General features: G+C 42.5%; 4 protein-coding genes across 8 annotated transcripts in view; 2 read left to right on the top strand and 2 right to left on the bottom strand.

The window, feature by feature from the left end:
• Positions 1 to 8,956, bottom strand: part of LOC115112434 (diacylglycerol lipase-alpha-like) — a 39,620-nt gene extending 30,664 nt beyond the window's left edge. For 2 of the 3 annotated variants that reach the window (XM_029639495.2, XM_029639497.2), the window contains exon 1: positions 8,204 to 8,955. The gene's annotated coding sequence lies outside the window, so the exon portion shown is untranslated. Of the gene's footprint in view, positions 1 to 8,203 lie in introns of all 3 variants that reach the window. The other variant, XM_029639494.2, reaches the window with a different exon arrangement.
• A 7,424-nt stretch (positions 8,957 to 16,380) lies between these two features.
• Positions 16,381 to 17,461, top strand: LOC115112431 (DNA-directed RNA polymerases I, II, and III subunit RPABC5). 2 transcript variants are annotated; one of them, XM_029639491.2, is made up of 3 exons: positions 16,381 to 16,488; positions 16,898 to 17,015; positions 17,181 to 17,461. In XM_029639491.2, the coding sequence occupies exons 2-3, from the start codon at positions 16,921 to 16,923 to the stop codon at positions 17,287 to 17,289; spliced, it is 204 nt and encodes a 67-aa protein (XP_029495351.1). In that variant the 5' UTR covers positions 16,381 to 16,488; positions 16,898 to 16,920; the 3' UTR covers positions 17,290 to 17,461. The 2 variants fall into 2 exon arrangements, with proteins under 2 accessions (XP_029495351.1, XP_029495352.1); XM_029639492.2 differs by lacking the exon at positions 16,381 to 16,488 and adding an exon at positions 16,504 to 16,688.
• A 316-nt stretch (positions 17,462 to 17,777) lies between these two features.
• LOC115112429 (cleavage and polyadenylation specificity factor subunit 7-like) lies at positions 17,778 to 21,698 on the bottom strand. Of its 2 annotated transcripts, none has more exons than XM_029639488.2 (9): positions 21,162 to 21,698; positions 20,594 to 20,803; positions 20,320 to 20,423; positions 19,761 to 19,906; positions 19,296 to 19,650; positions 19,053 to 19,174; positions 18,738 to 18,885; positions 18,402 to 18,636; positions 17,778 to 18,213 (listed from the first exon to the last, which is right to left on the bottom strand). In XM_029639488.2, exons 1-8 carry the CDS (start codon positions 21,243 to 21,245, stop codon positions 18,402 to 18,404), a joined length of 1,404 nt encoding a protein of 467 aa, XP_029495348.1. In that variant the 5' UTR covers positions 21,246 to 21,698; the 3' UTR covers positions 17,778 to 18,213. The 2 variants fall into 2 exon arrangements, with proteins under 2 accessions (XP_029495348.1, XP_029495349.1); XM_029639489.2 differs by having other exon boundaries at positions 19,053 to 19,171; positions 21,162 to 21,697.
• A 193-nt stretch (positions 21,699 to 21,891) lies between these two features.
• LOC115112430 (succinate dehydrogenase assembly factor 2, mitochondrial-like) lies at positions 21,892 to 24,203 on the top strand. The gene is made up of 4 exons (XM_029639490.2): positions 21,892 to 22,083; positions 22,792 to 23,015; positions 23,279 to 23,388; positions 23,595 to 24,203. The coding sequence occupies exons 1-4, from the start codon at positions 22,057 to 22,059 to the stop codon at positions 23,723 to 23,725; spliced, it is 492 nt and encodes a 163-aa protein (XP_029495350.1). The 5' UTR covers positions 21,892 to 22,056; the 3' UTR covers positions 23,726 to 24,203.
• The last annotated feature ends 2,911 nt before the right edge of the window (positions 24,204 to 27,114 follow it).

Here is a 27,114-nt window from a genome sequence, read left to right as displayed (position 1 = left end):
AATGTGCAGTTTTGTCATACAACACAATGCCACAGATGTCTCAAGTTAAGGGAGCATGCAATTGGCATGCTGACTACAGGAATGTCCACCAAAGCCATTGCCAGAGAATTTAATGTTCATTTCTTTACCATAAGCCACCTCCAACGTTGTTTTAGAGAATTTGGCAGGACGTCCAACCGGCCTCATAACTGCAGGCCACGTGTAACACTCCAGCCCAGGACCTCCACATCCAGCTTCTTCACCTGCGGGATCATCAGAGACCAGCCACCCGGACACCTGCACAACTTAAGAATTTCTGCACATGTAGCGTGGTTCGTTCTGCATTGTTGTGTACTTTTAATTAGGACGCTGCCACAACTGAAGTTCTGCTAGTGGAATTATTTTTATTTGCCCTGCACACGAAGAGACAACACACATTATGTTAACCCTTGGCACAGTCCTAGCTCTCAGGCACCTTGCTAGCCGAAGGTCAGGCAAAAGAGAACAATAAGGGGGTATGGAAATACAGATAACCCACGATGGGCAAAACCAAAATATACAAAACTTTTACAGTCACATGTACAATATTGATATGAAAAAGTGTTTGCACACCAAAGAAAAACATTAGCTATGCAGCTGTAATTAAATAAAAAAACAGAATTATTATTATTATCATCCCCTCTTGACCTGGCCTATTTGAATTGGTCCTTGTGTGCAACTTGGGGCATAATCTAGGGGAACAACATCACACTGGTACACACACACACTGTCAGAAACATCACAGGGAACCTCATCTGCATGCGTGTTGTCCTCCCCAGGTCTTGACCTGACTGCAGTTCAGTGTCTTAATTCACTTCTGTGGGCAAATGGTCACCTTTGATGGCCACTGGCACGTTGCTTGTACCGGGCAGATTGCAGACCGCGTGTATGGTATGGGAGAGCGGTATACTCACCCATATGTCAACATTGTGAACAGAGTGCCCCATGGTGGCGGTGGGGTTATGGTATGGGCGGGCATAAGCTACGGACAATGAACACAACTGTATTTTATCAATGGCAATTTCAATGCACAGAGATACTGTGACGAGATCCTGAGGCCCATCGTTGTGCCATTCATCCGCCGCATAACAATGCACAGCCCCATGTCGCAAGGATCTGTTCACAATTCCTGGAAGCTGAAAATATCCCAGTTTTTCCATGGCCTGCATACGCAGACATGTCACCCATTGAGCATGTTTGGGATGCTCTGGATCGATGTGTACAACAGCGTGTTCAACTTCCCACCAATATCCAGCAATTTCGCAGTCAGTAAAGAGGAGTGGGACAACATTCCACAGACCACAATCAACAGCCTGATCAACTCTATGCTAAGGAGATGTGTCACGCTGCATGAGGCAAATGGTGGTCACACCAGATACGTACTTGTTTGCTGATCCATGCCCCAAATTTTATTTTTTAAATGATCTTTTAACAGATGCATATCTGTATTCCCAGTCAGGTGAAATCCATAGATTAGGGCCTAATTAATTAAAATAGCCTGATATCCTTATCTGAACTGTAACTCAGTAAAATCTTTGAAATTGTTACATTTATATTTTTGTTCAGTAGTTTAAGAAACATTGCCTTGTGCCTTAAAATTCCATTATCAAAACCCCACATATCTTTAAGATATTTTCAAATATTTCTCCCACATGAGAAGGGAGGATAATTAAAGTTCACAGAAGTAAGAAGGTAGAGACCTATCAACTAGCTAGTGTTTTTACTATGATACATTTTGTTTATGAATGATTTGGTTATTAAAAACTGAAATTGTGTTACCAAATCGGTAACAGAATATCTGCAATTAAACTGGCTACACTGGGAAATCCTAACAGTCACAAATCACAGTTGCTACCGTCCTCCCTTCCACTGCCATACTGTTATGTTCAGCTGATAACGGTTTTCTTTCTATTTCTGTCATCTGGTCATCAAAGCAAAAATGTGAAAACTCTGGACAACCCCTACCGGCAGGTAGCCTAGCGGTTAAGAGTGTTGGGCCAGTAACAGAAAGGTCGCTGGTTCAAAATGGAGGAGTAATTTCTGCATATTGCACCCTTAAATGTGAAAGACACATTTTGGTTGAATGCATTCATTTGTGCAACTGACCACGTACCTCGCTCTCATTTACATTTAAGTCATTTAGCAGACGCTCTTATCCAGAGCGACTTACAAATTGGTGCTTTCACCTTATGACATCCAGTGGAACAGCCACTTTACAATAGTGCATCTAGGTCTTTTAAGGGGGGGGGGGGGGGGGGGTGAGAAGGATTACTTTATCCTATCCTAGGTATTCCTTAAAGAGGTATGCATGTCACCTCTCCCAGCTCTTACTGACATCTACCCATGACCTCCCTCTCATTCCATTTACTGTAACCAGCATCTTCACCCACTGAGCACCGACCGACACCGGACAGAGTTGTCAGTCCACCCTGGCCTTGATTTCAATGTCCACAGTCATAGTTTTTTGGTCCAGTCTGGAGCAGAGTTTATTTCAACACAGACGTCTGGACCAACCTTCATCTGGCCTAAACATAGATGTCCATGATTGGTTCAGATTTGGTTCAGCCCGGACCAAATCTGAACCAATCATAGACGTCTATGTGTCGCAGGTTTGGACAGTAGAGTAAAGAAAAGTAGAGATTAGAGTATAATGTAGTACTCTAATTTCTGGTATTGTATTGAACACAGCTGTACTGAGAGTTTTTCAAACTCAAGGTGTCATGTCACAGCTGACACCCCATTCTTTCTGAAGACATCTTTGAATTTGGAGCAGACATTTTTTGGAAAAGAAATATCACTCAGTTTGTGACCATTTACCTAAATGATGTTACCATCTTTGCTTAGTTCTTTCAATAAATGTGGTTTTGTAAAATGTTCAGTGTACATTTGTTGAATTACTCCTTGTGCATAGAGTTGTATGGGTTGATAAACTTTAAAATCAATAGTTTTTGTTTGGCATACATTTTAAGTGGGTTTGCAGAAAATACCTCATTCTGTAAAATATGTTGGTGGATCTTTGACACTTTGATGACACTCAGGAGGCAGTGTACTTCAATTTCATAAAACATTTTAGAAAAAGGCTTAGTGTCATTATCCTCATAATGGGAGGACTTTTGTTACACTTTCAAGTAAGTTATTTAGAGAAAACACTGACATTGAACTGTAATAATACATTTGATCCAATACCTCTAATAAATCCTTAAATACAGTAATGCAATTTCTTCTCATAAATCAGGGAGAAAACACACGGTTCTATGCAACAGGAAGGCTCTATTTTCTCTGTCCAGGCTCAGACATCAAAATGAATATATATATATAAAAACTCCCAGTAATTTATTTGGTAAATCACCAACGTTTCGGATGCCGAGTTAATATATTGAGTGTGCGACTATTTTATATCTTATAGTTTATTCTCCGTTAGTCAGCACCTCTACATAAAATAATGTTCTCTGGGTGTGCCAGCTCATGTTTTTTTATCAGACTCAAAAGACAGAGACTTCACTGCACATAATGCATAATGAGTACACACTAACAAGTGGGCTACACAATCTGAACTTCATATTTACACACATACATCCAAATGCATATACTATCACACAAAGTCACAGAATAGAGTGTGGAGGGAGGAGAGGTGAAAGGGATTGAGTGGGCGGGAGTGTGAGCGAAAGACAGAGAAAGAGGCAGAGGGAGAGTGGGAGTGAGTGGCACATGGCTTTCAGTCTAAAAAAGGGAAAGAGCGGCATGAAGCCAAAACCAGAACCTGGATTAGCTAGAAAATGTAGGTTTCTTCACTGTGGAAATGGTGCAAACGCATGACACTGTTTTCGCGGTCACAAATGTCTTCTAAAATATGAATAGACAATGAGCGTGTGGGTAGAGTGAGAAGAAGTGAGTCCAGGGAGAAAGATGGATGGATAAAGCAAATAGATGAGACAGGAAAAGAGGGAGAGACAGGCTAGAGATTTCATGTTAAAGGTAGGCTGGATGGTGCATGGAAGAGGATGTCGTAATAAAAGTGGTGAAGGAGGAAAATGGAGGAGTAGGCCTACTAGGAGAAGAAACGGAGGAGGAGAACGTGTGATGAGTATGTAGCAACTCACAAGAGAGAAGCTCTGTGTATAGTGTGACACTGACCCAGGCAGAAAGGGAGAGAGCTGCACATGGAGGCTGGAGCAGACGGGTACAGGGCTGGGAGCCGAGAGACAGAGGGAGGGAGAGACAGGGCCCTGCTGCAACTGCACTGCTCTGCCAGCCTGGGTTAACATCCCCCTGTGGACTCTCGATAATGTCCCAATCTCTCCCCTATTCATCCCGAACACCTCACCAATACACTTCACCCCTAATATCCTCCTCAGTCCTCACACCGCAAGGCTGGGCTCGCAAAATACACAACGCACTGGGAGTTTCCCCCCTATGCTTCCACAAACACCTGTGTCCTCTCACCACCACACACTAGAACAAATACAGTATGTGGCATTCAGTCAGGTCCATAATTATTGGCACCCTTGATAAAGATGAGGAAAAAAAGACTGATCCCTCCCAATGCGTCCTCATATCTCAAAACATTTAAACAAAAAGGCTCAATGCTGTTATTCTCGCAGGGTGAGGTATTGACAACAGGGGAAGCAATAATTTTGACCACCTTTTTTAGAAGAAATATTACTTGTTAAACTAAATATATTTCTCTTGAGAAAATGCATTTGCAAAAAATAATATAATTTCCCTCAAAAATGTTGCATACAATATAGCTCAGTATTTGTATACATTTATTTAATAGTATTTTCTTCTACAAAATGTTTGGTCCTAATGTATGACCATATGTGACTTGATAAGCTCCTAATAAACTGTAGCGGTAAATTACTTCACAAGTCAATCATTTACAGTCTTTTTGTAGTCCAAAAATGCCAGGACCATCACAGTACTCCAGATAAAACCTATCCCTCTTTTAATACAAAAAACATCAATGACATACATTATATGTGGTTTGTCACATTGAGGCTGTCAAAAAGAGGCACCCTATTCCCTTTATAGTGCACTACTTTTGACCAGGGTTTGTAGGGCTCTATAGAGAATATGGTGCCATTTCAGACACACTTTGTGAAAGACACAACCGTCAGGAGAGGAGAGGTACTCTGTGGGGGTTGAGGAGTCAGCAGGGAGGGAGTAAGTGGAAGCAGGTGTAAACAAAACGGACAGTATTCTGTTGTACTGTGGCTAGGAACCTCTTAGCCCCCTACTGTAGATCTAATGGATTATTAGGCTTTTAAATGGTTGTGTTTGTCAAACAGGGACACCAGGTTTCTGTCTGAGAAAAGCAGTTTCATTTATAATATGGCCATACCACCAGTGTGATCTTTCCCATATTAGATTTAATCTTATGTTGGAGAAATCCGTGTAGATTGTTGTCATGAAGTCCAGAATGTGACACTTGTATGTTGTGATGGGAATTATTGGCTAGGGAGTGGTTGCTGTGAAATGACCAAAGCAAAATCTCAATAGCACCTCTACTGGAAACAGATCTGTGCGTGTGCAACATGAATGTACATCTCACACATACACACTCCAGTCTCATCCCAGGTATTGAAATCAAGCTTGTTCCATAAACGTTTGGAAAGAGGTTGAGAAGGAAAAAGTAAAGAAAACCTGTCCTCTTCTCACTGCTAAGGTAGAGAAGCAGCAGAGCCACAGTACTGCAGCGTAATTATTAGTCCAAATGGAACGTTTTTCAACTGTACTGATCAAAAATATAAAACGCAACATGCGCTAAAAGATCCCAAACATTTGTCATATGCACAAAAAGCTTATTTCTCTCAACTTTGGTGCAGAAATTTGTTTACATCCCTGTTAGTGAGTATTTCTAATTTGCCAAGCTAATCCATCCACCTGACAGGTGTGACATTTCAAGAAGCTGATTAAACAGCTTGATCATTACACAGGTGTACCTTGTGCTGGGGGCAATAAAAGGCCACTAAAATGTGCAGTTTTGTCACAACACAATGCCACAGTTGAGGGAACGTGCAGTTGTGACTGTAGGAATATCCACCAAAGCTGTTGCCAGATAATTTAATGTTAATTTCTCTACCATTAGCCGCTACCAACGTTGTTTTAGAGAATTTGGCAGAACATCCAACCAGCCTCACAACCGCAGACCACGTGTGACCACTCCACCACCACATCCAGCTTCTTCACCTGCGGGATCGTCGGAGACCAGCCTCCCGGACAGCTGATGTAACTGTGGGTTTGCACAACCAAAGAGTTTCTGCACAAGATGTCAGAAACTGTCTTATGGAAGCTCATCTGAGTGCTCGTCATCCTCCCCATGGTCTTGACCTGACTGCAGTTTGGCGTCGTGACCGACTTCAGTGGGCAAATGCTCACCTTCAATGGCCACTGGCACTATGGAGAAGTATGCTTTTCACAGACAAATCCTGGTTTCAACTGTACCGGGCAGATGACAGAGAGCGTGTATGGCGTCATGTGGGTGATCAATTTTCTGATGTCAACGTTGTGAACAGAGTGCCTCATGGTGGCGGTGGGGTTATGGTATGAGCAGGCATAAGCTACGGACAATGAACACAATCACATTTTATCGATGGCAATTTGAATGCACAGAGATACCATGACGAGGCCTATTGTCGTGCCATTCATCTGCCGCCATCACCTCATGTTTAAGCATGATAATGCTCAGCCCCATGTCACAAGGATCTGTACACAATTCCTCGAATCTGAAAATGTCCCCATTCTTCCGTGGCCTGCATACTAACCGGACATGTCACACATTGAGCATGTTTGGGATGCTCTGGATGAAAGTGTACGAAAGCGTGTTCCAGTTCCCGCCAATATCCAGCAAATTTACACAGCCATTGAAGAGTGGGACATCATTCCACAGGCCACAATCGACAGCCTGACAAACTCTATGCGAAGGAGATGTGTTGAGCTGCATGAGGCAAACGGTGGTCACACCAGATACTGACTGGTTTTCTGATCCACACCACTCCTATCTTTTTTTTAAGGTATCTGTGACCAACAGATGCATATCTGTACTCCAAGTCATGTGAAATCCATAGATTAGGGCCTAATGAATTTATTTAAGATCAACTTATATCTTTACAGTATTTGAACTGTAACACAGTAAAAAAAAACTAGAGTTTCTATTGGACAACGTCAGGTAGGTCCCGCCCCGTTATGTTCCAGTTGCTTCCGTTTAAGAAATGCTTTGCAACAGAATCAGCATAATGAACACGCCCCTGGGTAAACTGAGTCTGAATGCAAGATTACTACAGGGATTTAAACCAGCTTTAGGGGGCAAACTGGGTCTCAAATCCACTGAAGACACTTTGAATGTGACCGTAATCCATGTACACTGCATCTCTCTGCCCACTGGCTTTTGTCTTCTAGTATTACACAACAGTCATAACAACTCTCTCCAAGTAGTAACAACTTTCAGAACATCATCACTTTTACACTACTGCAAACAGATCATGCTTGATACACAGACATACACCTGTAATACAAACTCACATATCTTACATGATCCACTTGTCCATGTTCGAGCCTTCAAGAAAACATGCAGAGCACCTAGGGAAGCTATATTGGCAGTCCTAGGGAAACTATATTGGCACTCATGGAAATAAAGTGATTGTGACTGGGCATTCATTCTATTGGTATGACAAGCATTTATCTCTGCAGGCCCAGCTATGAGGCTGATAAAAGGCTCGGTCTTCACCCATTGAACTACATGTGCTTTATCCAGTCTCTCTCCACCTGCTGCATGTCTGCACATGAGCATCATAGCCCGCCCAGTCCTAAAGGGTTATTGAGAGCAATGCAAAAACACTGGACATTCTGCAGAACGACTCCACAATGATGCAATAATAAAGGACTAAAGACATGGTCGAGAACAGGTTTGAATACATCTGGCCTAATCTGTGGGTTGAGCCTTCCTTAAATCAATAATGGACCTGCCACTAATTGTTGAGCCATATAACCGAATGTCCGAATTTGCCTAATCTCTTCCTTATCACCAAGGTAGGTAAAGCTAAGAAAAAATGCTTGAGTAATATTGCTACCCCAGTTGATATTTTAGAAAAGGTTATTGTCTACATAGGTAAGAAATTCACGCTGTCACTGTATGACACCCCTCCCCATCCCATTACATTGATCCGCCGTTGGGCTTCTTTCTCACCTGTATTGTGACGATGCCTTGCCAAGACCCACTGCATCGGTTCTGTTCGTTCTCCCATCATACTCTTGTCCACCTCGAGCTCTCCTCCACGCGGACCTGGACCAGTGCTCTGCCGGGGATAAACCCTGTAAAACTCCGCAGCGACAATATTGCGCTGAACCGTGGCTGGCAGAACACACACGTACCTCCCTATGAATCCAACCAAGGTATTTCAAGTGACAGGTTCCACTGGAATCCGGGCCAGGCAATCAGATAAGGGTCGCAGCTGGATCATACCCTAACCTACAGTCAAAACAGTGCAGACACGCGCTCCATTTACTCTGCCTTGGAATTCAAGGTCTTAATTAATCGATCAATTGCAACACGTCGTCGATATGTAGGATATCCGCTGACCGATGTCTCTTCACGCCATGTAGGAGAGCCGGGAGGTTCATCCATACAATGTTTCTCACTGACAGAGAGTGAAGTTGAACAAATAAATCGCTACACAATCTTTTTATATTGTATCATGTGACAACCAACCGGACAACTCCCGAACCCAATCAGACTACTTCAAGTAGCTGGTCCCAAGAAATTGGTTGTTGTAATACCAGCCGACAGAACAATTTTTTACCCCTGAAAATATACGTCGTTTCTATTCCCATTCCCTATTCCGCAGCTGCGGATCAAACACCGAATCACCACTGCGTCATTTACGTAGGAATTTTACGTCATCCATCGCCCTACAATAGAGTCAGTTGGATTTGCGTCGTTCACGCAGGCTTCGGCGATTGTATGCACTGTATAAACCACTGGCATACTGTGAAATGCACGACTGGTGGTTTGTGAATATCGAGGAATCTCCAACTGTAGAGCTTGGGCGTGGACCCGCGTCATTTCCTGAGCTACACTTTTATTAAATAGATGTGCCCTGCGCTCAGACTGGCTCTAAATGCAAAACATGGGCAGACCACATTTTCTTTAAAATATCAGCAAAACAAATATTATTACAAGCACATAATTAGCCAAATGCATTTTCCATTAATAGGCTAACACTATTAGACTACACAACTTGGGAAGGCTACCCCATAGCCATCAGTCTGCTGCGACCTCAACAGCTTTGGGTCATCTGTCCATGGCAGACTGTCAGGCATCACCCTAAAATAGAAATAAGCTGGCTGAAATATTCATTCTTAGTAATGTCGACACTGTTGAATATAGGCCTACTTGATATCCCAAATGGATACTGATTTTCAGAGTTGTAAGTTTGTTGTATATAACGCATAAGCTCATCTTACAGTATAGGCTACAAGGCACATAGGCACAAAACCTGACTGTTGGCATTGCATTGACATTTATTTGAGTATTGACTGGGCCATGCTTGTTAATGTCGTACATTACTGCTGTGTGTGTTTTAGGAATTGCAGGAATGTTGCTATAGGCATCTGCCATGATGTTCCACCTACTCTAAGTCACCCTACTATATCCTGCTTCCTCCCATATATTAGTATTATTAGTACATGGAGGTAACCACCTTAATGCATTACTACAGTGGTGAGAAATGGTTTAAAATGTTATAATTGAATTGTCAAAAACAAGACAAAAGCATCCAGGCCCAGAAAACAATGTTTATTTTTTATTTGATTTAACGAGGCAAGTCAGTTAAGAACAAATTCTTATTTACAATGACGGCCTATCAAAAGGCCTCCTGCGGGGACAGGGGCCTGGGATTAAAAATAAAAACAATATAAATATAGGACAAAACACACATCACAACAAGAGACAACAACACTACATAAAGAGAGACCTATAAGACAACATAGCAAGGCAGCAACATGACAACACAGCATGGTAGTAACACAAAACATGATACAAACATTATTGGGCACAGACAAACAGCACAAATTGCAAGGTAGCGACAACAATAAATCACACAAAGCAGCCACACCTGTCAGTAAGAGCGTCCATGATTGAGTCTTTGAATGAGGAGATTGAGATAAAAAACTGTCCAGTTTGAGTGTTTGTTGCAGCTCGTTCCAGTCGCTAACAGGTGTTGTCAGAACAGGTGTTGTATGTGGAGGATGAGGGTTGCAGCGAGGCCTAAGAGGGTTTTATAACTAAGCATCAACCAGTGGGTATTGCGATGGGTATAGAGAGATGACCAGTTTACAGAGGAGTATAGAGTGCAGTGGTGGCAAATCTGATGGCCTAATGGTAAAGAACATCTAGACGCTTGAGAGCACCCTTACCTGCAGATCTATAAATGATGTCTCCATAATCTAGCATGGTCATCTGAATCAGGGTTCCTTTGGCAGCTGGGGTGAAATAGGAGTGATTACGATAGGAAAAACAAAGTCTAGATTTAACTTTAGCCTGCAGCTTTGATATGTGCTGAGAGAAGGACAGTGCACTGTCTAGCCATACTCCCAAGTGCTTGTATGAGATGACTACCTCAAGCTCTAAACCCTCAGAGGTAGTAATCACACCTGTGAAGAGGGGCATTCATTCTTCTTACCAAACCACTTGACCTTTGTTTTGGAGGTGTTCAGAACAAGGTTAAGGGTAGAGAAAGCTTTGTTGTAGAGCATTTAACACAAAATCCAGGGAGGGGCCCGCTGAGTAAAATACTATCATCTGCATTTAAATGGATGAGAGCGCTTCCTGTTGCCTGAGCTGTGTTGTTGATGTATATTGAGAAGAGCGTGGGCCTAGGATCGAGCCTTGGGGTACTCCCTTGGTGACAGCCAGTGGCTGAGACAGCAGATTTGACTTTATACACTGCACTCTTTGAGAGAGGTAGCTAGCAAATCAGCCCAAAGACCCCTCAGAGACACCAATACTCCTTAGCCGGCCCACAAGAATGGAATGGTCTACCGACAGCTCAATAATCACAGTGTCGGTAGAATACAATGGTAGGCAGGTATCCTAGCGGTTAAGCGTGTTGAGCCACTAACCAAATGTTTTCTGGTTTGAATCCCAGAGCAGACTGGATGAAAAATATGTTGATGTGCCCTTGAGCAGAGCACTTAACCCTAATTGCTCCTTTAAGTCACTCTGGATAAGAGTGTCTGCTAAATTACAAAAATGACAATGTAGGCATACTGTAGTATTTGACTGAACTAGGGTTGTATTATTTGAATGATGTCATCCCCTTAGCATCACAGGGAGATATTTTATTTAGATAAAGTCAGACAGTGGTGCAAGAAAGTACTCAACTAAATCCAGTTACGGAACACACTTGAGATCAAATTTGAAACACACAAACAAGCACATTTTCCCCTCTACAAATGTGACTCACAAATACACACATTTTGAGGCAGCATGATGCCACGCATTGGGTATGCAAATATTTATATTATATATTTGTACAGTATATACAATTGAATTACTATTGTAGTAATTATTATAGTAGGCTTCTACAATAATTTTACAAGAATTTACTTTAAAAAAATACTCTAGGGCTAGGCAGAGAGAGATACATTAAATTGAACCAAGACACAATGCAGTCTAAAGATAGACACCCCCACTGTTTGCAGCCCAGATGGTACATCCCAGTCCTTCTCCTTTCCCTCCCTGTTTTCACTGTGCCCTCCATCTCTCTACTTACTCTCACTCTCTGTCTTGAGGACATTACCGAGTTCCGGCTGATAGCTTTTGAGCAGCAATTCCATCCCTCCATCCTTCCGGCCATTGTTACAGAGCTGTTGGAGAGGAGAACAGAATAGCCTGAGGGTATGTACTCTCAGATTTCTACCTCCTCACCCTTCATGCTATTTCAGTATTTTGGTCAATGGGATTATCACAGCCTGTGCAACTCCTATCTTCATATCCTGTGCCAGCATCGAGCATCCTCAGATGCATCCGTTTTAGTATCTCTCTGTTTTTTTCTTTAATTCCTCTCTCTCTCTTTCTTATTTTCCTGCCTTTGGATCATTCTGTATCTCCACTATGTTATTACTCTCTCCTCTCCTTATTCCGGTCTGCTTTCCTCCATCTTGACCTCCATTAACAGTACATACTGTATGACTCATGCCATTTTAGAGATAGACAGGGAGAGAGAAATAAATAAATATACAGAGAATATTTATTGCTGAGACTGGATTAACACACATCAGACAGTGTGGTGAGTGCAGAAGACATGCATGCACCTCTCAACTGGGCTCTTTTTTAGCAGCTGCAGCAGCGTGATTACTCCGTCTGCTCTTGACAGGATGCTGGATTTAAAGTGTTGCTTCCACTGGAAGTTTGCTCTACAGATGTAATAAACAAACCAGATAATGTATACAGCAGGGATAATATGGTTCTGTTTATGTCATCTTGTCTGTCAAGGTCACATGATGGCCCTGTCTCTACTGACATGAAGCAACATGATGACATGATGCTTCATTCTGCAGTGAATAAGGAGGTGTAAAATACTTCCTGTGTATGTTGATGCTCCCTGTCTGTATAATAACACCAAGGGACAGTAGAGCAGATAGAGTCTAATCTGTGTGATTATCTGTCTGCCTCGGTTTGCTGTTTTCCATCAGTAAAGCAGTGCTGACCTGAAAGACACTTCTGACCAACCCCACCTGTTTCTGGATCCTATGGAAGCTAAGGCTAAGAGCGGGGCACCAGCGCCCAAGGCATCCTCTAAAGCAGAGAAGACGGAGAAGAAGGAGACAGCTCCCCCTAAAAAGGTCGACCCCACTCCAGTAGAGCCTCCACCCCCAGCGGCCCCTGTGGAAGAGCCTCCAGTGGAGGATGGCTCAGCTGAACCAGAGGGGGCACCAGAGGGGGAGGAGGCAGCAGAGGCCAGCACAGACTCCCTGGAAAGCCTGAAGCCCTTCCTCATTGGTGGTGCCATCATCGCTGCTGGTGCCATCCTGTTGGGGGCACTGTTGTTGGCAAGAAGAAATTAATCACTACCACTCATCATAAAAACCTATTGGTTGATGGGTTAACAAGTCACTTGCTGATTGGTTCATAGACTATCATGCAGCTGGTAGAGATGGGGAGCCACTTTGCTTCTTAAGTTTATTTCAGTCTGACCTAGCTTGTAGTGAATAAAAACATCAGTGAACATTCAAGTAATATATTTTTGGGCCCCTGCTAGTATACTCACGCATGAATTTGCTCCACCTCTCTAACTGCACCTACTTATTATAGGGCGACACGCTTTTAATCACCATACAAATGCACTCCAACAGTTACACTGGACACACACATATATACAGTACTTGAACACCCTATTTATCCAGTATGCACTGATAAACATTTTGATGTTTCTGGGTCTACTAATACATAAATTAGAAGTAGAAATGCAGTAACTTTATATTGTTTGATTTGAAAAAGGTCATATGAAGTGAAGTATGAGGTATATTAAACAAACTATTGTGAGTGCCTAGCAGGTTTGGGGTCAATTTCATTTAAATTCTAGTCAATTCAGGAAGTACACTGAAATTCCAATTATCTTGAATCATTTTCAATATAGAACATTTGGAATTTGAATTTTGTTTAATTTCTGAGTGCAATTTAAATGGAATTGATCCCAACCCTGGTGCCTAGTATGTGCTATTTCTATGCTCGTATTTCTTTTGCTGTAAATACCTGGTCCTTGCAGATTAGATGTGAACCCTTTTGAATAACGGTTTTAGACCAGGAGATATCGTTATATCAATTCAGGGGAAGTTGCATGTTTTAGGGAAGGCTGTGTGTGATGTCAGTAATAGCAGATAATAGTGTGACAGATGAAGTAACTTAAATAATTGTATGTAATACACTTCCATTTCAGTCTCTACGGATGCTGAGGTAATAACATTTCATAGTCAAATTGCCCCTATATCCCAAATCAATATGTACATTAAGATTATAGTCAAAGTTATGCCTGGCTGCCTGTGTTTACTGCCCTGGTGACACAAATGGAGTATAAACTAAAAGCATATACACTAAATTGCCAAAAATATTATATATATTATATTTTAACCCTGTGTGTTAAAACACTGAAATCCCTTGGTGTGTCCATTTGTCAAATGTATTAACAGCTTGCTATTAACAGCTTACTACAATTTCTCTGGAGCAATAGTGTAGCCTCTATTTATTTGAAGACCATACATGTTAGAGAGTGTTAGTGTGAGAGACTGTGCAGCTACTGTAATAGTACTGTACATTGTATGAATTTTGATTCAGAATTTAAATATTCTACATGCAATATGTGGTGTACCAATGTATGTGGTAGCTTGGCCAGTCATGCTCAGCAAATACACAAATATAGTACATCCATCTCCAACCTCCAGGAAAGTGTTGAAAGTATGATGAAATGATAATACATGCATTACGGTGTATTTTGTAATATTTTTTGATAGTTTGATGAACCTAGAATTCAAGTAGAAAGCATGCATTATTGATGGGAGTAGAGAAATAGATGGATTTATTTAGTAGATCAACTGAGACTGTTTCCTTGTTTGTTTCCCTATTAATTACAGAGAAGCTCTCCTATTTTTGATAACATACAAACAGGTTTTTTTTATTTTATAAGAGGCCTACGAGATTTTTAACACCCAATCAAACATCTTGCTTGAACCCTGGCATGTAGCGTACCATGATGCAATATCAATACCTCCAGCACAGCAACAGAACAGACACATATTCTGCGAACACATGTTCAAATAGCCTAGTCATCATGTCACAGAGTACGAAATCAAATCTAGCAGTTATTTTCCTTGGTCTCAAAGAGCGTATAAATGCAATAATTCCAGAAGGACTTCACATTTTAGCACATTCTGTATGATATTAAAATAAATGGCAATGATGGTGAAATGTTGATGGGTAATACTATTGTAAATGGAGAATGAGAACCAGATGATGATGTGATATTGGTGATTATGATGGGGATTAAACCTATATTTTCTTGATATCCCAGCTCCCTATATAACATATTTTCCCTCTTGCACACTCCCTCCCCCTGCCCCCAAAGCTCCTTGTGTAAATCCAAATGGTTGTCTTGTGACTTGACCTGACCTTTATTAAAGGCAATGGACGCTCTTGCATAGACTAAAGGGTCTCTTTGATAGCTGTGAATAATGTTGTGTCCTACACTCTCCACCAATAGAAATAGCTAGGGTTCATTGTGTTGAGATTGAAGCACTCCTCTCATTGTTTCCTTTCCGCCATCATCACTGATATGAATAGGACTGACTGGCTTAGGCTGTATTATGTCCACCATTCACATGTTAGCGGTCATGAAAGGGAGACATTTTAAATGTTATCATGCTGGCCAATAGGGTTTCTAAACATTGTGCTGTTTTAAAAATCTGAATTCTCAAAGAGATACATTAGCCAGTTCCAGATGTGAATCTAGTATTCTAGTAACCATGTGTATGTGACCAATAAAATTGGATTTCCTGATTTGAATCTAGTATTGGACTAGTCCAAAATAGAAAACTGGGGGGGGGAGTCGTATTCTAAACAGACCCCTAATATATTCTGAAAATCTCATGTGTACCATGAAAACAACAACATGCTAAAGGTAAATGGAGCTATGAATGAGGTGCAGCTCATTCAATTACAACATTTCTAGAACCCCCTGTAAAGTTTCAGCCCATGGACATGCCCCAGTCAGTTGCCAACTTAGTGACTTTGTCGTTAGCGTGTATTCAGACTCCTCTAGCAACACATTTTCAAAAAAGCAACAAGCGACAAATCTAGCGACTTTTTCTGGTGTTATTGGAGACTAAGAACGATACGTGCTTTCACGGCACTTTTCTCAACGAGCAGCGGGTGCTGCCGTGGGCTAGACCCCGTCCCAAAGCACTCACCCAGTCGTAGCACAGCAGTCCTTCCCAGCTGCAGTCAGAGCAGGAGATGTTCACCCCTCCACGTACAGACTGTTTTTTTTGTGTGACTTGTTGTAGGCTGCTAAGTAGACCATAAGGTTACAAACCAAACCAAAATAAAAAATAAAATAAAGGAGGGTTGAAATTGTGACATTAAAAAAAACAAAACAAGAACCAACAGAGTAAGTTCATTTGTAGTTCTAAACATATTTAGGGTGTTTTTTACTCACTTTTTGTCTCTCCCACGACGTTTTTCCCTCTCTCCTACAGCATCCATCACAATTACATGCATATTGCCAATTGTGCAAATTAGGTGACGTAATTTTGCGACTTCGAGGACAGCCAATAGCTACTTTCCTTACTGAGGAGTTGGCAACACTGGCCCAGTATTGAGGGAGGAGCGACGCGCGTTAGCCTAGCTAGCTACATGTTCTTCCTGTGTGCTTTCTTGTCTGTTTGCAAGGGTTACTGCGGAACATATTTTACTTTACAGTGAGTCAATAACTACTTTATTGTTCGAGTCTCTATTTCGCCATGATATAAAGCATGGCTGTGTTGTGTACTAACACTTTTTGGTTAATTAGCTAGCTCTATGCAACGGTTTTGAAAACGTGTGCGCTAGCTTGTACTGTGTAGCTAGATAGCACGCTTGTTGACATGTTCGCGCTAAGACTGAGCGTCAGTAAAACAAAGTTATCTACAAAATTGATAGGCTATGCGGTTTCGTTTAGTTATGCATTTTTCGATATCTACCTTTTTCTTCAAGTCACCCGTGTGCCGTTGGCTGGCTAGGTTGTTAACATTAACTACATTTTTATTTTAACACGTGTCATTTAGCAGATGCTCTTATTCAGAGCAATTTACAGTAGAGTGCATACATTTTTTCGTAATTTGTTTTCAGGGCCCCAGTCGGATCGGATCAAAATGATTATCCCAGTCCGGTGCTTCACCTGTGGGAAAATCGTTGGGAATAAATGGGAGGCGTACCTTGGCCTCCTTCAAGCTGAATACACTGAAGGGTGAGAGACTCATGTCTGCTGTGGTCATTGTTTACATTGTATTTCCCTAAAATTAATCCCTTTCTCCAAATATTGTAGTGTTCACTTATTTCATTAGTAGCTACATAGGCTACTCCTGACAAACCTATTACAAACTCCAGTGTCTCCCATTTGTTTGGTTGTCAGTGATGCCCTTGATGCTCTTGGTCTGAAGAGGTATTGCTGTCGGAGGATGCTGCTGGCTCATGTAGACCTCATTGAGAAGTTGCTGAATTATGCACCCCTGGAGAAATGATGGATACAACAACCACATACAAGAATCATATGGCTTATTTATGGACAAGCCCTGGCTGCCTGCCAGTGAGGCAGTGCACCCTGATGGATTGACATCCAAGAGACTATTTTCACACCTTGTTTGAATCGTAACTGTTTTGTTGAATAAATCAATAAATACTACTCACTTATAAGTGCTTTGTAAAGCGGAGTCAGTTCTTTAATATGGCTTCTTTGTGTTGGCTCAGTGACCTAGTTTCACTTTCTCGCATGCACTCTGTATCCTGAGAGAACAATGAACCCTGGTAGGCAAGGCTCATTTCACTAGGTGTCTTTGAATTCCTGCTTCTTTCTGACAAAAACATGGCAAGTGGCTGTAGCCTTATTGATTGAAGTCATGTAATTTACATTGCGTAAATAAACAAGACAGTAGGCCAACCCCTTTAAGCAGCACGGGTCAGGCAATGAAAACTACCTTGTCCACTTGTTGCAATAAACACTTGTTCCAACTCATTTTAACAGCCTTTTTTAATCAGTTCAAATTTGATACAAAAGAAGGGGGAAGAGGGAAAAAAAACACTACACAGTTCAACATATAAAAAACATGTACTTCTGCTTTGTGCATGCAGGTGTGTCAAACAACAAAAGTTGTAGCCACAACCCTGAAACGGTCAATTCATAATCAAAAATAAAATTACAAAGACAGTATCACTGTGAAAGAGGGGGTTGGTGATGGCCAAGATTAGAAGGTAAAATGCTTGGTGGCTGCTGAATACCAGGGAAACGTGGAGATGGGGGCAGTAGGTTTGGGGGGGGCTATGGACATTCATTTTGTCTCACCATCAGTTCATCCATTAACCCAGACTTTTAAGCAGCTTGGTGCAGAAATAAAGTCCTGCCTCCCCTCCTACTCAGCCTGACAGGGACAAAGACAACCTAGAATGACCTGAAAAGATCACAGACAAAAGTTCTGTCAGGAGTGCATAAATACAAAAGGTTGAGACTGAAAAAAAACTGGTGCTTGGCAATTAGAAGTGGTGGTGTATTTCAGGATGTGAGTAAGTGGTGGTAGTCCGTAGATTACAGAATTAGAGGGGAGATGTGTTGGAGATACGACAGGGCCAGAGAGCTTACCTAGCGGTGCCGCTCGCGATGCTCCCTATGTCTATCTCGTTCCCGAACACGCTCCCGGTCTCTCCCATCTCTCTCCCCACTTAGGGAGCGTTCTCGGTGCCGGCGGGACATTCCTGCAGCCTCCCATTCCTGGCTGTAGGACTCTTCCCTTTCCCTGCCTCTGTCCCGCTCTCTTTCCCTGTCCCGCTCTCTATCTCGGGAACGATGTTCTCTGTCACGGGAACGGTGTCTTTTCCTACAAAGAGAGAACAAGTTAGGAGTGAGGCCACATTACAATTTCCATTTGTGATGAAAGAACAGTCCATGAGAGGTACGAACAATTTTTCCAGCACTGACCTGGAGCCGTAAGACTTGCTCTCGATGGAAAAGAGGCAGTCTTTCAGAGAGGTGACCAGCGCTCGACAGCGCTCGTCCCCATACACTCTTGACTGCTTGATGACAGCAATGGCAGTCAGAAGCGTCTCAATGGCCAGGGGCATGTCTCCTACATGAGGCGAGGTTACAGAGTTTATTACAATAGCAGGATTTAAGATGACCATGATCTGCATTGTGTACTGCACATGTCAATGTCTTTGGGTCTCTAGTCTAGATTTATCATCATGAATCTGTATTTGAGTGTCTACTGTAGGCATTTTTCAGTGAGAGTCTAACCAGCAGTAGCTCCAGACACAGCCTTGGTGATGGCGCTGCTGGCGATGGCTCTGTTTCTGTTCATCAGCTCATCAAACTCTCCCTCTGGCATTTGGGGTGTGGGCGCTTCACTGTCCCTGCTGCTAGAGAAAGAAACACTCCCTTACTGATCATCATCATACATATCCATACAACTTGTGATAGACATGTTTTTGTATTAATTGGTAAACATTCCATAATATAAAGTACAGTGGATGAGCTCACCTGTGCCGGTTGTACTGTGTGTTGTGTTGTTGACTGTAGTTGTCATGTTGTGCTGGAGGAAAGAAGGCGGGGTTGAGATGCAGGGAGGGTGGAGGATGGCTGGGGAGACGTAGAGGTGGTGGAGGGAAAAGGTGGGGCATGGGGGGAGGAGGGATGTGTGGGGGAAGGTGAGGGAAAAGAGGAGGAGGCAGCCTAAAGTATGGGACTGACAGAGGGGGAGGTTTGTTGTGAATGTGTTGGGGGTGGATAGTGTGAGGGATAGTGGAGTGGTTCTGGTTGAGCACAGGAGGGGAGACGGAGGTGTTTTTATCCCCAGTATCTGACGACTCCTTTGAGTTAGAGCGCTGGGGGACACCTATGGAAAAGGAGGGACAGTTTGATTTTTGTTTCTATTGCAGTATTGGATATCGCTTCCGAGAAAGACTTGACCACCTATTTATTTGCTGTAAGTAGATGTGTGCTTACGTTTATTAGCCTGGGCTTCAAACACGGCAAGATTCTGGCGTGTGGCAAAGCGGCAGTCCACCTTTTCCCCATTAACATGACAATTTGGCAATGTCTCCAGCAACCTCTGCAATGACTCTTCTGTGGCCACCACTACCTCAGCGTATCTATAGAGAGTAAAATACAAATATCAGCTAGTATACTTAATGTTACCAGCTGGAAAGAAAGGCTATTTCAGAGCTTTGAAAGGCCATCACAACATAATCAACTAGCCATCAGAAGACCACCAGAGCAGCCCTGTCCAGTTCTTCAGGGTCTGGAGACAACACTTTGGCTCTGGATCATGCACAGATAATAAATAAAACATTGGTAGTTATCTGTAAGTTCTGTATTTAGCTTAGCTACTGGAGCATCATATTTATTTGAAGACTAATTTGACTCAATAGGTGTGTCTCCAGGTCTCCCTAGAACACCATGGCCAGACCCAGTCATGAAATTACAAAACACCCAGTTAATAAACAGTGAAGAAATAGATCACATTAGATTAGAATGATGCCCAGTGGATAGGCCTAACTCTCACCCCCTGGACTGGCCATTAGCTCTGTTCTCAGCAAATTTGATCTCCACAATGTCCTTCACACCCAAGGTGCGCGCCACGTTAATAAGGTCTTTGTCGGAGGTCCACTGAGGAGAGGGGTAAAGGAAGACAAAGGCGAGAAAGAGGGAGAAGATGGGTAAAAATTAAGGATAGGGACAGAAAGGTAATAGGCCTAGGTGGCTGTATCTCATTACCGAACATAGGCTAATAGATTAGCAGACTGGATTGAAGATAATGGTGGTGGTGGGAGACTCACCCAGGAGAAGTTGCCCACATATACAGCCAGTCTCTTGTTCCACACTCCACTGTAAGTGTACAGTATTGCTGGTTTGCTCTCCTCTTTTGTCGGCTGGTCCTTGTTGAGAGGCATAGCGTTCTCTGAGAATTTCCTTTCCCGGCTCACAGAGCCAGTGAGCACGTCATCATAAAGATCACTTGCCTCTGCCGTTGTTGCAAAATCTCCATCCTATATAGAGAGAAGATGGAAAGAAGATATACACCATCCCTCAATGCCTAGCTTATCACTCACAATGACCATCCCTGAAGAATCAGACAAACTACAAGAGAACACTAACCGCCACATTAGCATTGTTGATATCAAGGTTAAGAAATTGAATAGTATGACTTTTTATCATATATTCTAAATGTAACTATTTACATTCATTCATTTAAGATGTTGACATGTTGATCATGCTAAAAATCAAACAACCCCATCCAACAAGTTATTTTAGTTCCCACTTCAATAATCTTCTGCATTCACTTTTAGCTTCTCACAACTATTCATGTCTACAGCACTTATCATAATCGCTCTCGGCCTGTCTCACCTCCCCGTTGTTTTGACTGAACTTCTCGTCGTAGATGTCTATGAGGTCAGTTGCACCACCACCATCGGCCGCTTTAGCCGCCATCCCGAGTCCTGGGTTGGCAGTGCAGCCTCTGGCTACGTTAGCAACGTTTTCTCTCAGCAATCGACACTTGGCAATAAACGCAAGGAAATAACTAAAAGTGCATGTTTTGCACCTTTCCGGGTATCTATGTTTTATTGATGTTGCTAGTCCAGCTGGCTAACGTTACCCAGTTAGCACCGCAATATTGAACTAAATAGCTAGGTAGCGAACGTTCGCTAAATGGCTAGCTAGCATTCCCTCCCCTTGCAGGGAAACTGGCGTGGACGGAATACCAAAGGCAAACAAATAAATTACCAACCCAGATTAAAATGTCAACAAATATTATACTTTCAAAATGTGATATAATTGTAATGTAAGTCTGCATGCAAAAACTGATAACTCAGGTGAGCACTCAGCTAGCTTGTTGCTGCTACATCAGAACAGAAGCGGAATCGAGGAGTGCATCTTTCAAATATCTCCGGTGTGAATCAGGCATGATATTACGACGTTCCGAAAAAAAATGTTTAGCTATCAGCTAAATAATATGTTTTTACATACGTGAATATATAATGTAAATGTGTGACATGTTGATGCAATTCATATTGTTTAACATGCATTTCAATAATAATTTGGAATAAGTAATAATTGCCCTTACCAATATGGCGCCAATTATTTCCCTAAGCTAGAGCGGGCATTTCTTGCTGTGCTCCCCTTGTAATTATGTGACTGTCTTTGGCTAGCAGGGACTTGTATAATTTTAGGACACTGGTTACTCTCGAGTCAACAAGAACAGTCACATCAGGATTCAGCAGTTACAAGGAAGAAAGACACAATGCTGTCTGTTTTCATTGCTAAAAGAGTGAGTCGTATTTTGAATACAAACGTGAGGCTACACGGACTATCTGAGTTAACCTTGTATCCTCATTGACGTTTTTACTGTCGGTTTGCTATCTAGATAACTAATGTCAAGGCTGGCTAGAAATACTGTCTATTCTGACTGAAGCTAACTCAAGTTTGCCCATAAACCTACTGTAGTATACTACTGAGTTTGAAAGTAATTTTCTGTTCTCTCTTTTCAAACTGAACGGTAAAGTTGTGTAGGATATGAAGGTACACTTGTGCAACCATACCACATGGGAGGGCAGCAGATAATGTTATGCAACCAACCTCATGTTTTACAGCTAAAGGAAGTATGCTGTCTGGCAAGAACAGCAGTCCATTTCATACATAGTTGTAGCTAGCTAGGTAAAATTATGCACAAGGACAAAGGTACTCTTCACTCGTACTGTCATCTGAATTAGCCTAGGGGCGCTATGATCTTTGCCTGTCAGACTTGTGAGTACCCTACAGGACAGTCATTGTAAGCTACTTTTATAGCAATTAAACTATGAAATCACATTTTATTGGTCACATACACATAGTTAGCAGATGTTATTGCGAGTGTAGCGAAATGCTTATGCTACACTCGCAATAACATCTACTAACCATGTGTATAATTAAAACCATCTCCATGTTGTTGTGTACAGTCAGTCCAGTTGTTGGTAATGATGTTGTTTATCTTGTCCAGCTGGTAAGTGGGGTATGCCAGGCGTCATGGAGACCAGCTGTGGCAGAACTAGTAACTACACGGGGTTACAAAGGAGAGGCACCTGATGACTCTAGGGGTGACATAATTGAGATCCCCCTGCCCCCCTGGACAGAGAAGGATGGTGAGACCATGGACATCAAGAGACGGCGCCTGCTCTTCCAAAGCCGAAAGAGGGGCATGCTGGAGAATTGCATATTGCTCAGGTGAGTGGACCACTAATCATACTGTATATATTTTAGTATTGATTTTAGTCTTCTAATTAATCCTGAGCAAAGCTCATACTATGATAGAGCCCACGATAGATAAAACATGTATAAACCATCAGGTTTAAGGACAGGCAGCATATTTGTGGTCAGAGGCATGATTTAATTATAGTGTGCAACTTACAATATGTGTATCTGAGTCTTGGAAACATTTCAAAACCATACACTTGCACATGCCAATCAAATAGTCTTTCCCCTTTCAGCCTGTTTGCCAAACAATATCTTAATACAATGAACGAGCCCCAGTTAAGACAGTATGACAGACTGATCAACGAGCCTAGCAACGACTGGGACATCTACTACTGGGCAACAGGTGAGGAGATAATGATATTATCTTATCTGTGATTATCCACTCTGATCTACACCAGGGCAAGCAAAGCCATATAATAGTTAGTTATACTGTTGTTTAGAAATAGTTCTTATTTTCAAGCTGATCTGCTGACTTGCCCATTCTATATGAGATATGAAATGTCAGTTGAATTTAACTGAATATGTGTTGTCTTTCCCTCCTCTCAACAGAGGCCCAGCCTGTACCTGATGTGTACGCAGGTGAAATCATGGACCTACTGAAGGAGTTCACAAAGAACAAAGATCAGGAACAAAGGCTGGACGCACCCAACCTGGAATACCTGGATAAGGGGAGCCAGTGAAGCCTGGCTGACACATCCCTCTCAGGGTGTTTTCACATTATAATCTTCTTTAAAATAACTGATCTCAGTCGTCTTTAAAGTGAACTCTGAGGGTAAAAAAAAAAGGAGCAAAAGATCTGTTGTCTTTGTATTCACACTGCCCATACCTTTGAATGAGGACTTAACTCCTGTGCCAGTTCACTTCACCTATTTTGTTGTCTGAGTCCTCTTTGCATTCACATTGCTATGTTTAGAAAGGAACCAATATCTTTTTCCAACATTCATTCAATGCACTGTGGGTTTTTACAAAGTGCAGGACAAGCCATTCCATCAGAATATGCTATCAGACAGCTAGATATACCATATACCTACTTACATTTTGGAAGCTAATAGATTGCATTTAGTTAAAAATGAGACAGAATAATTAGAAGATACTATTAACATGTAAATATTATTGGTAACAGAATAAATTGCAGAATAATTACTGCCGATAAGATAATGCTGTAGAACATTTTACACCCATTGTAGGCCACTGCCCCTTTAAGAGCTAGAATCGATTTTGTACCCTATGTTGTGATTTTTACCAAATTATGCTATCGTCTCCTCACACTATTCAAACCCCACATTCGAATAAACAGCGTAAGAAGCTCTTAGCCTATAGATCACATATTGCAAAAAAAAAAAAATCTGAACTAAAAACTAAACGCATATTATGGCATTTCTGTGCATCCTTGACAATCGCTAATCAATATCCTTAAATAGCACACGCCCCCCCCCCCTAATTTATCTAATTTGTGGCACCAATGCGAGGGGCAATTGCAGGGGAAACGGTGTTGCTGCAGTCTAGTGTGTGGTGCGGGAATAATGACAAGCGAATCTGGGGAGCTTTATGTTCACATAGCCTTAAAAAAGGGAGCCGGACCGTGGAATTCATGCGAACCGAACTCAGACCACCTCTCGAAATGGTCTAAATTCGCTTCGGGGGCTCTATGAGTGGTCTGAGTTCCTTTGGGGGTTTCAGACAATCAGACTGCACTAAAAAGTAAGCGACACATTTTTTTCTGAAAAGGACCAAGTGTGAAAACACCCTCAGAGAATGCTAATGATCTCACAATTTACCAGAGAAATGTACCTCCTTGACAAGGATAATTCCTACAGCTACATGCATCACCGGCCTTATTCATAAGACCTTCAACACGAAATTAAAATAATGACTAGTACACGGATGTGTGAGTTAACTATACTGAACAAAAATATAAACGCAACATGTAAAAGTGTTGGTTTCATGAGCTGAAATAAAAGATCCCAGAAATGTTCCTTACGCACAAAAAAAGCTAATTTCTCTGAAATGTGCACAAATGTGGGTTACAGTGTCAATGCATGGACACCAGGGGGAAGCAAAACTACGGGTTTATTCCCTTTTTGCACCTCAACTGCACACTGCTAATCACAGGTTTAACGTAACGTACTGGGAATGCAGATTCAAAAACATGAAGCTCAATACTCACTCTTAAGGGCAGAGATGCAGGCACCAAAACAATTAATATAGCTAAGCTTATTGTGGGTTGCCCTGTGTCCTTGATGTCTGTAATTAGCTTTCAGCTCAGTTACTCAGGCTAAGATTATTCATAATGTAGCTAGATATCTGCATGAAATTAATAGGCAAGGTTCTCCTTTCACCATGAATGAGTAAACGTATGAAGACCTGGCTATAATGAAAAGTGTATCAGGTGTGAATGGGTGCACCTGCTGTGCATAATGTTTGTGCGAGTGTGTGTGTATGTTTGCACTGTGTGTGTTTGTAGGGCTGCATGCTGGTGAGTGGGAGTTTGTGAGTGCCAGAGTGTCAAATACACTGCTCAAAAAAGAAAGGGAACACTAAAATAACACATCCTAGATCTGAATGAACGAAATATTCTTATTAAATACTTTTTTTCTTTACATAGTTTAATGTGCTGACAACAAAATCACACAAATTATTTTAAAAATGTATCAACCCATGGAGGTCTGGATTTGGAGTGACACTCAAAATTAAAGTGGAAAACCACACGACAGGCTGATCCAACTTTGATGTAATGCCCTTAAAACAAGTCAAAATGAGGCTCAGTAGAGTGTGGCCTCCACGTGCCTGTATGACCTCCCTAGAACGCCTGGGCATGCTCCTGATGAGGTGGCGGATGGTCTCCTGAGGGATCTCCTCCCAGACCTGGACTAAAGCATCCCCAGGATGCATCCATCCATGGATGGAGCGAGACATGATGTCCCAGATGTGCTCAATTGGATTTAGGTCTGGGGAACGGGCGGGCCAGTCCATAGCATCAACGCCTTCCTCTTGCAGGAACTGCTGACACACTCCAGCCACATGAGGTCTAGCATTGTCTTGCATTAGGAGAAACCCAGGGCCAACCGCACCAGCATATGGTCTCACAAGGGGTCTGAGGATCTCATCTCGGTACCTAATGGCAGTCAGGCTACCTCTGACATGGAAGGCTGTGCGGCCCCCCAAAGAAATGCCACCCCACACCATGACTGACCCACCGCCAAACCGGTCATGCTGGAGGATGTTGCAGGCAGCAGAACGTTCTCCACGGCGTCTCCAGACTCTGTCACGTCTGTCACATGTGCTCAGTGTGAACCTGCTTTCATCTGTGAAGAGCACAGGGCGCCAGTGGCGAATTTGCCAATCTTGGTGTTCTCTGGCAAATGCCAAACGTCCTGCACGGTGTTGGGCTGTAAGCACAACCCCCACCTGTGGATGTCAGGCCCTCATACCACCCTCATGGAGGCTGTTTCTGACCGTTTGAGCAGACACATGCACATTTGTGGCCTGCTGGAGGTCATTTTGCAGGGCTCTGGCAGTGCTCCTCCTGCTCCTCCTTGCACAAAGGCGGAGGTAGCGGTCCTGCTGCTGGGTTGTTGCCCTCCTACGGCCTCCTCCACGTCTCCTGATGTACTGGCCTGTCTCCTGGTAGCGCCTCCATGCTCTGGACACTACTCTGACAGACACAGCAAACCTTCTTGCCACAGCTCGCATTGATGTGTCATCCTGGATGAGCTGCACTACCTGAGCCACTTGTGTGGGTTGTAGACTCCGTCTCATGATACCACTAGAGTGAAAGCACCGCCAGCATTCAAAAGTGACCAAAACATCAGCTAGGAAGCATAGGAACTGAGAAGTGGTCTGTGGTTACCACCTGCAGAACCACTCCTTTATTGGGGGTGTCTTGCTAAATGCCTATAATTTCCACCTGTTGTCTATTCCCATTTGCACAACAGCATGTGAAATTTATTTTCAATCAGTGTTGCTTCCTAAGTGGACAGTTTGATTTCACAGAAGTGTGATTGACTTGGAGCTACATTGTGTTGTTTAAGTGTTCCCTTTATTTTTTTGAGCAGTGTAGTATCAGTAC

The sequence above is a fragment of the Oncorhynchus nerka genome, linkage group LG27 (assembly GCF_034236695.1).
Source record: "Oncorhynchus nerka isolate Pitt River linkage group LG27, Oner_Uvic_2.0, whole genome shotgun sequence".
NCBI lineage: Eukaryota > Metazoa > Chordata > Actinopteri > Salmoniformes > Salmonidae > Oncorhynchus > Oncorhynchus nerka.
This window is presented reverse-complemented; position numbering and strand designations above follow the sequence as displayed.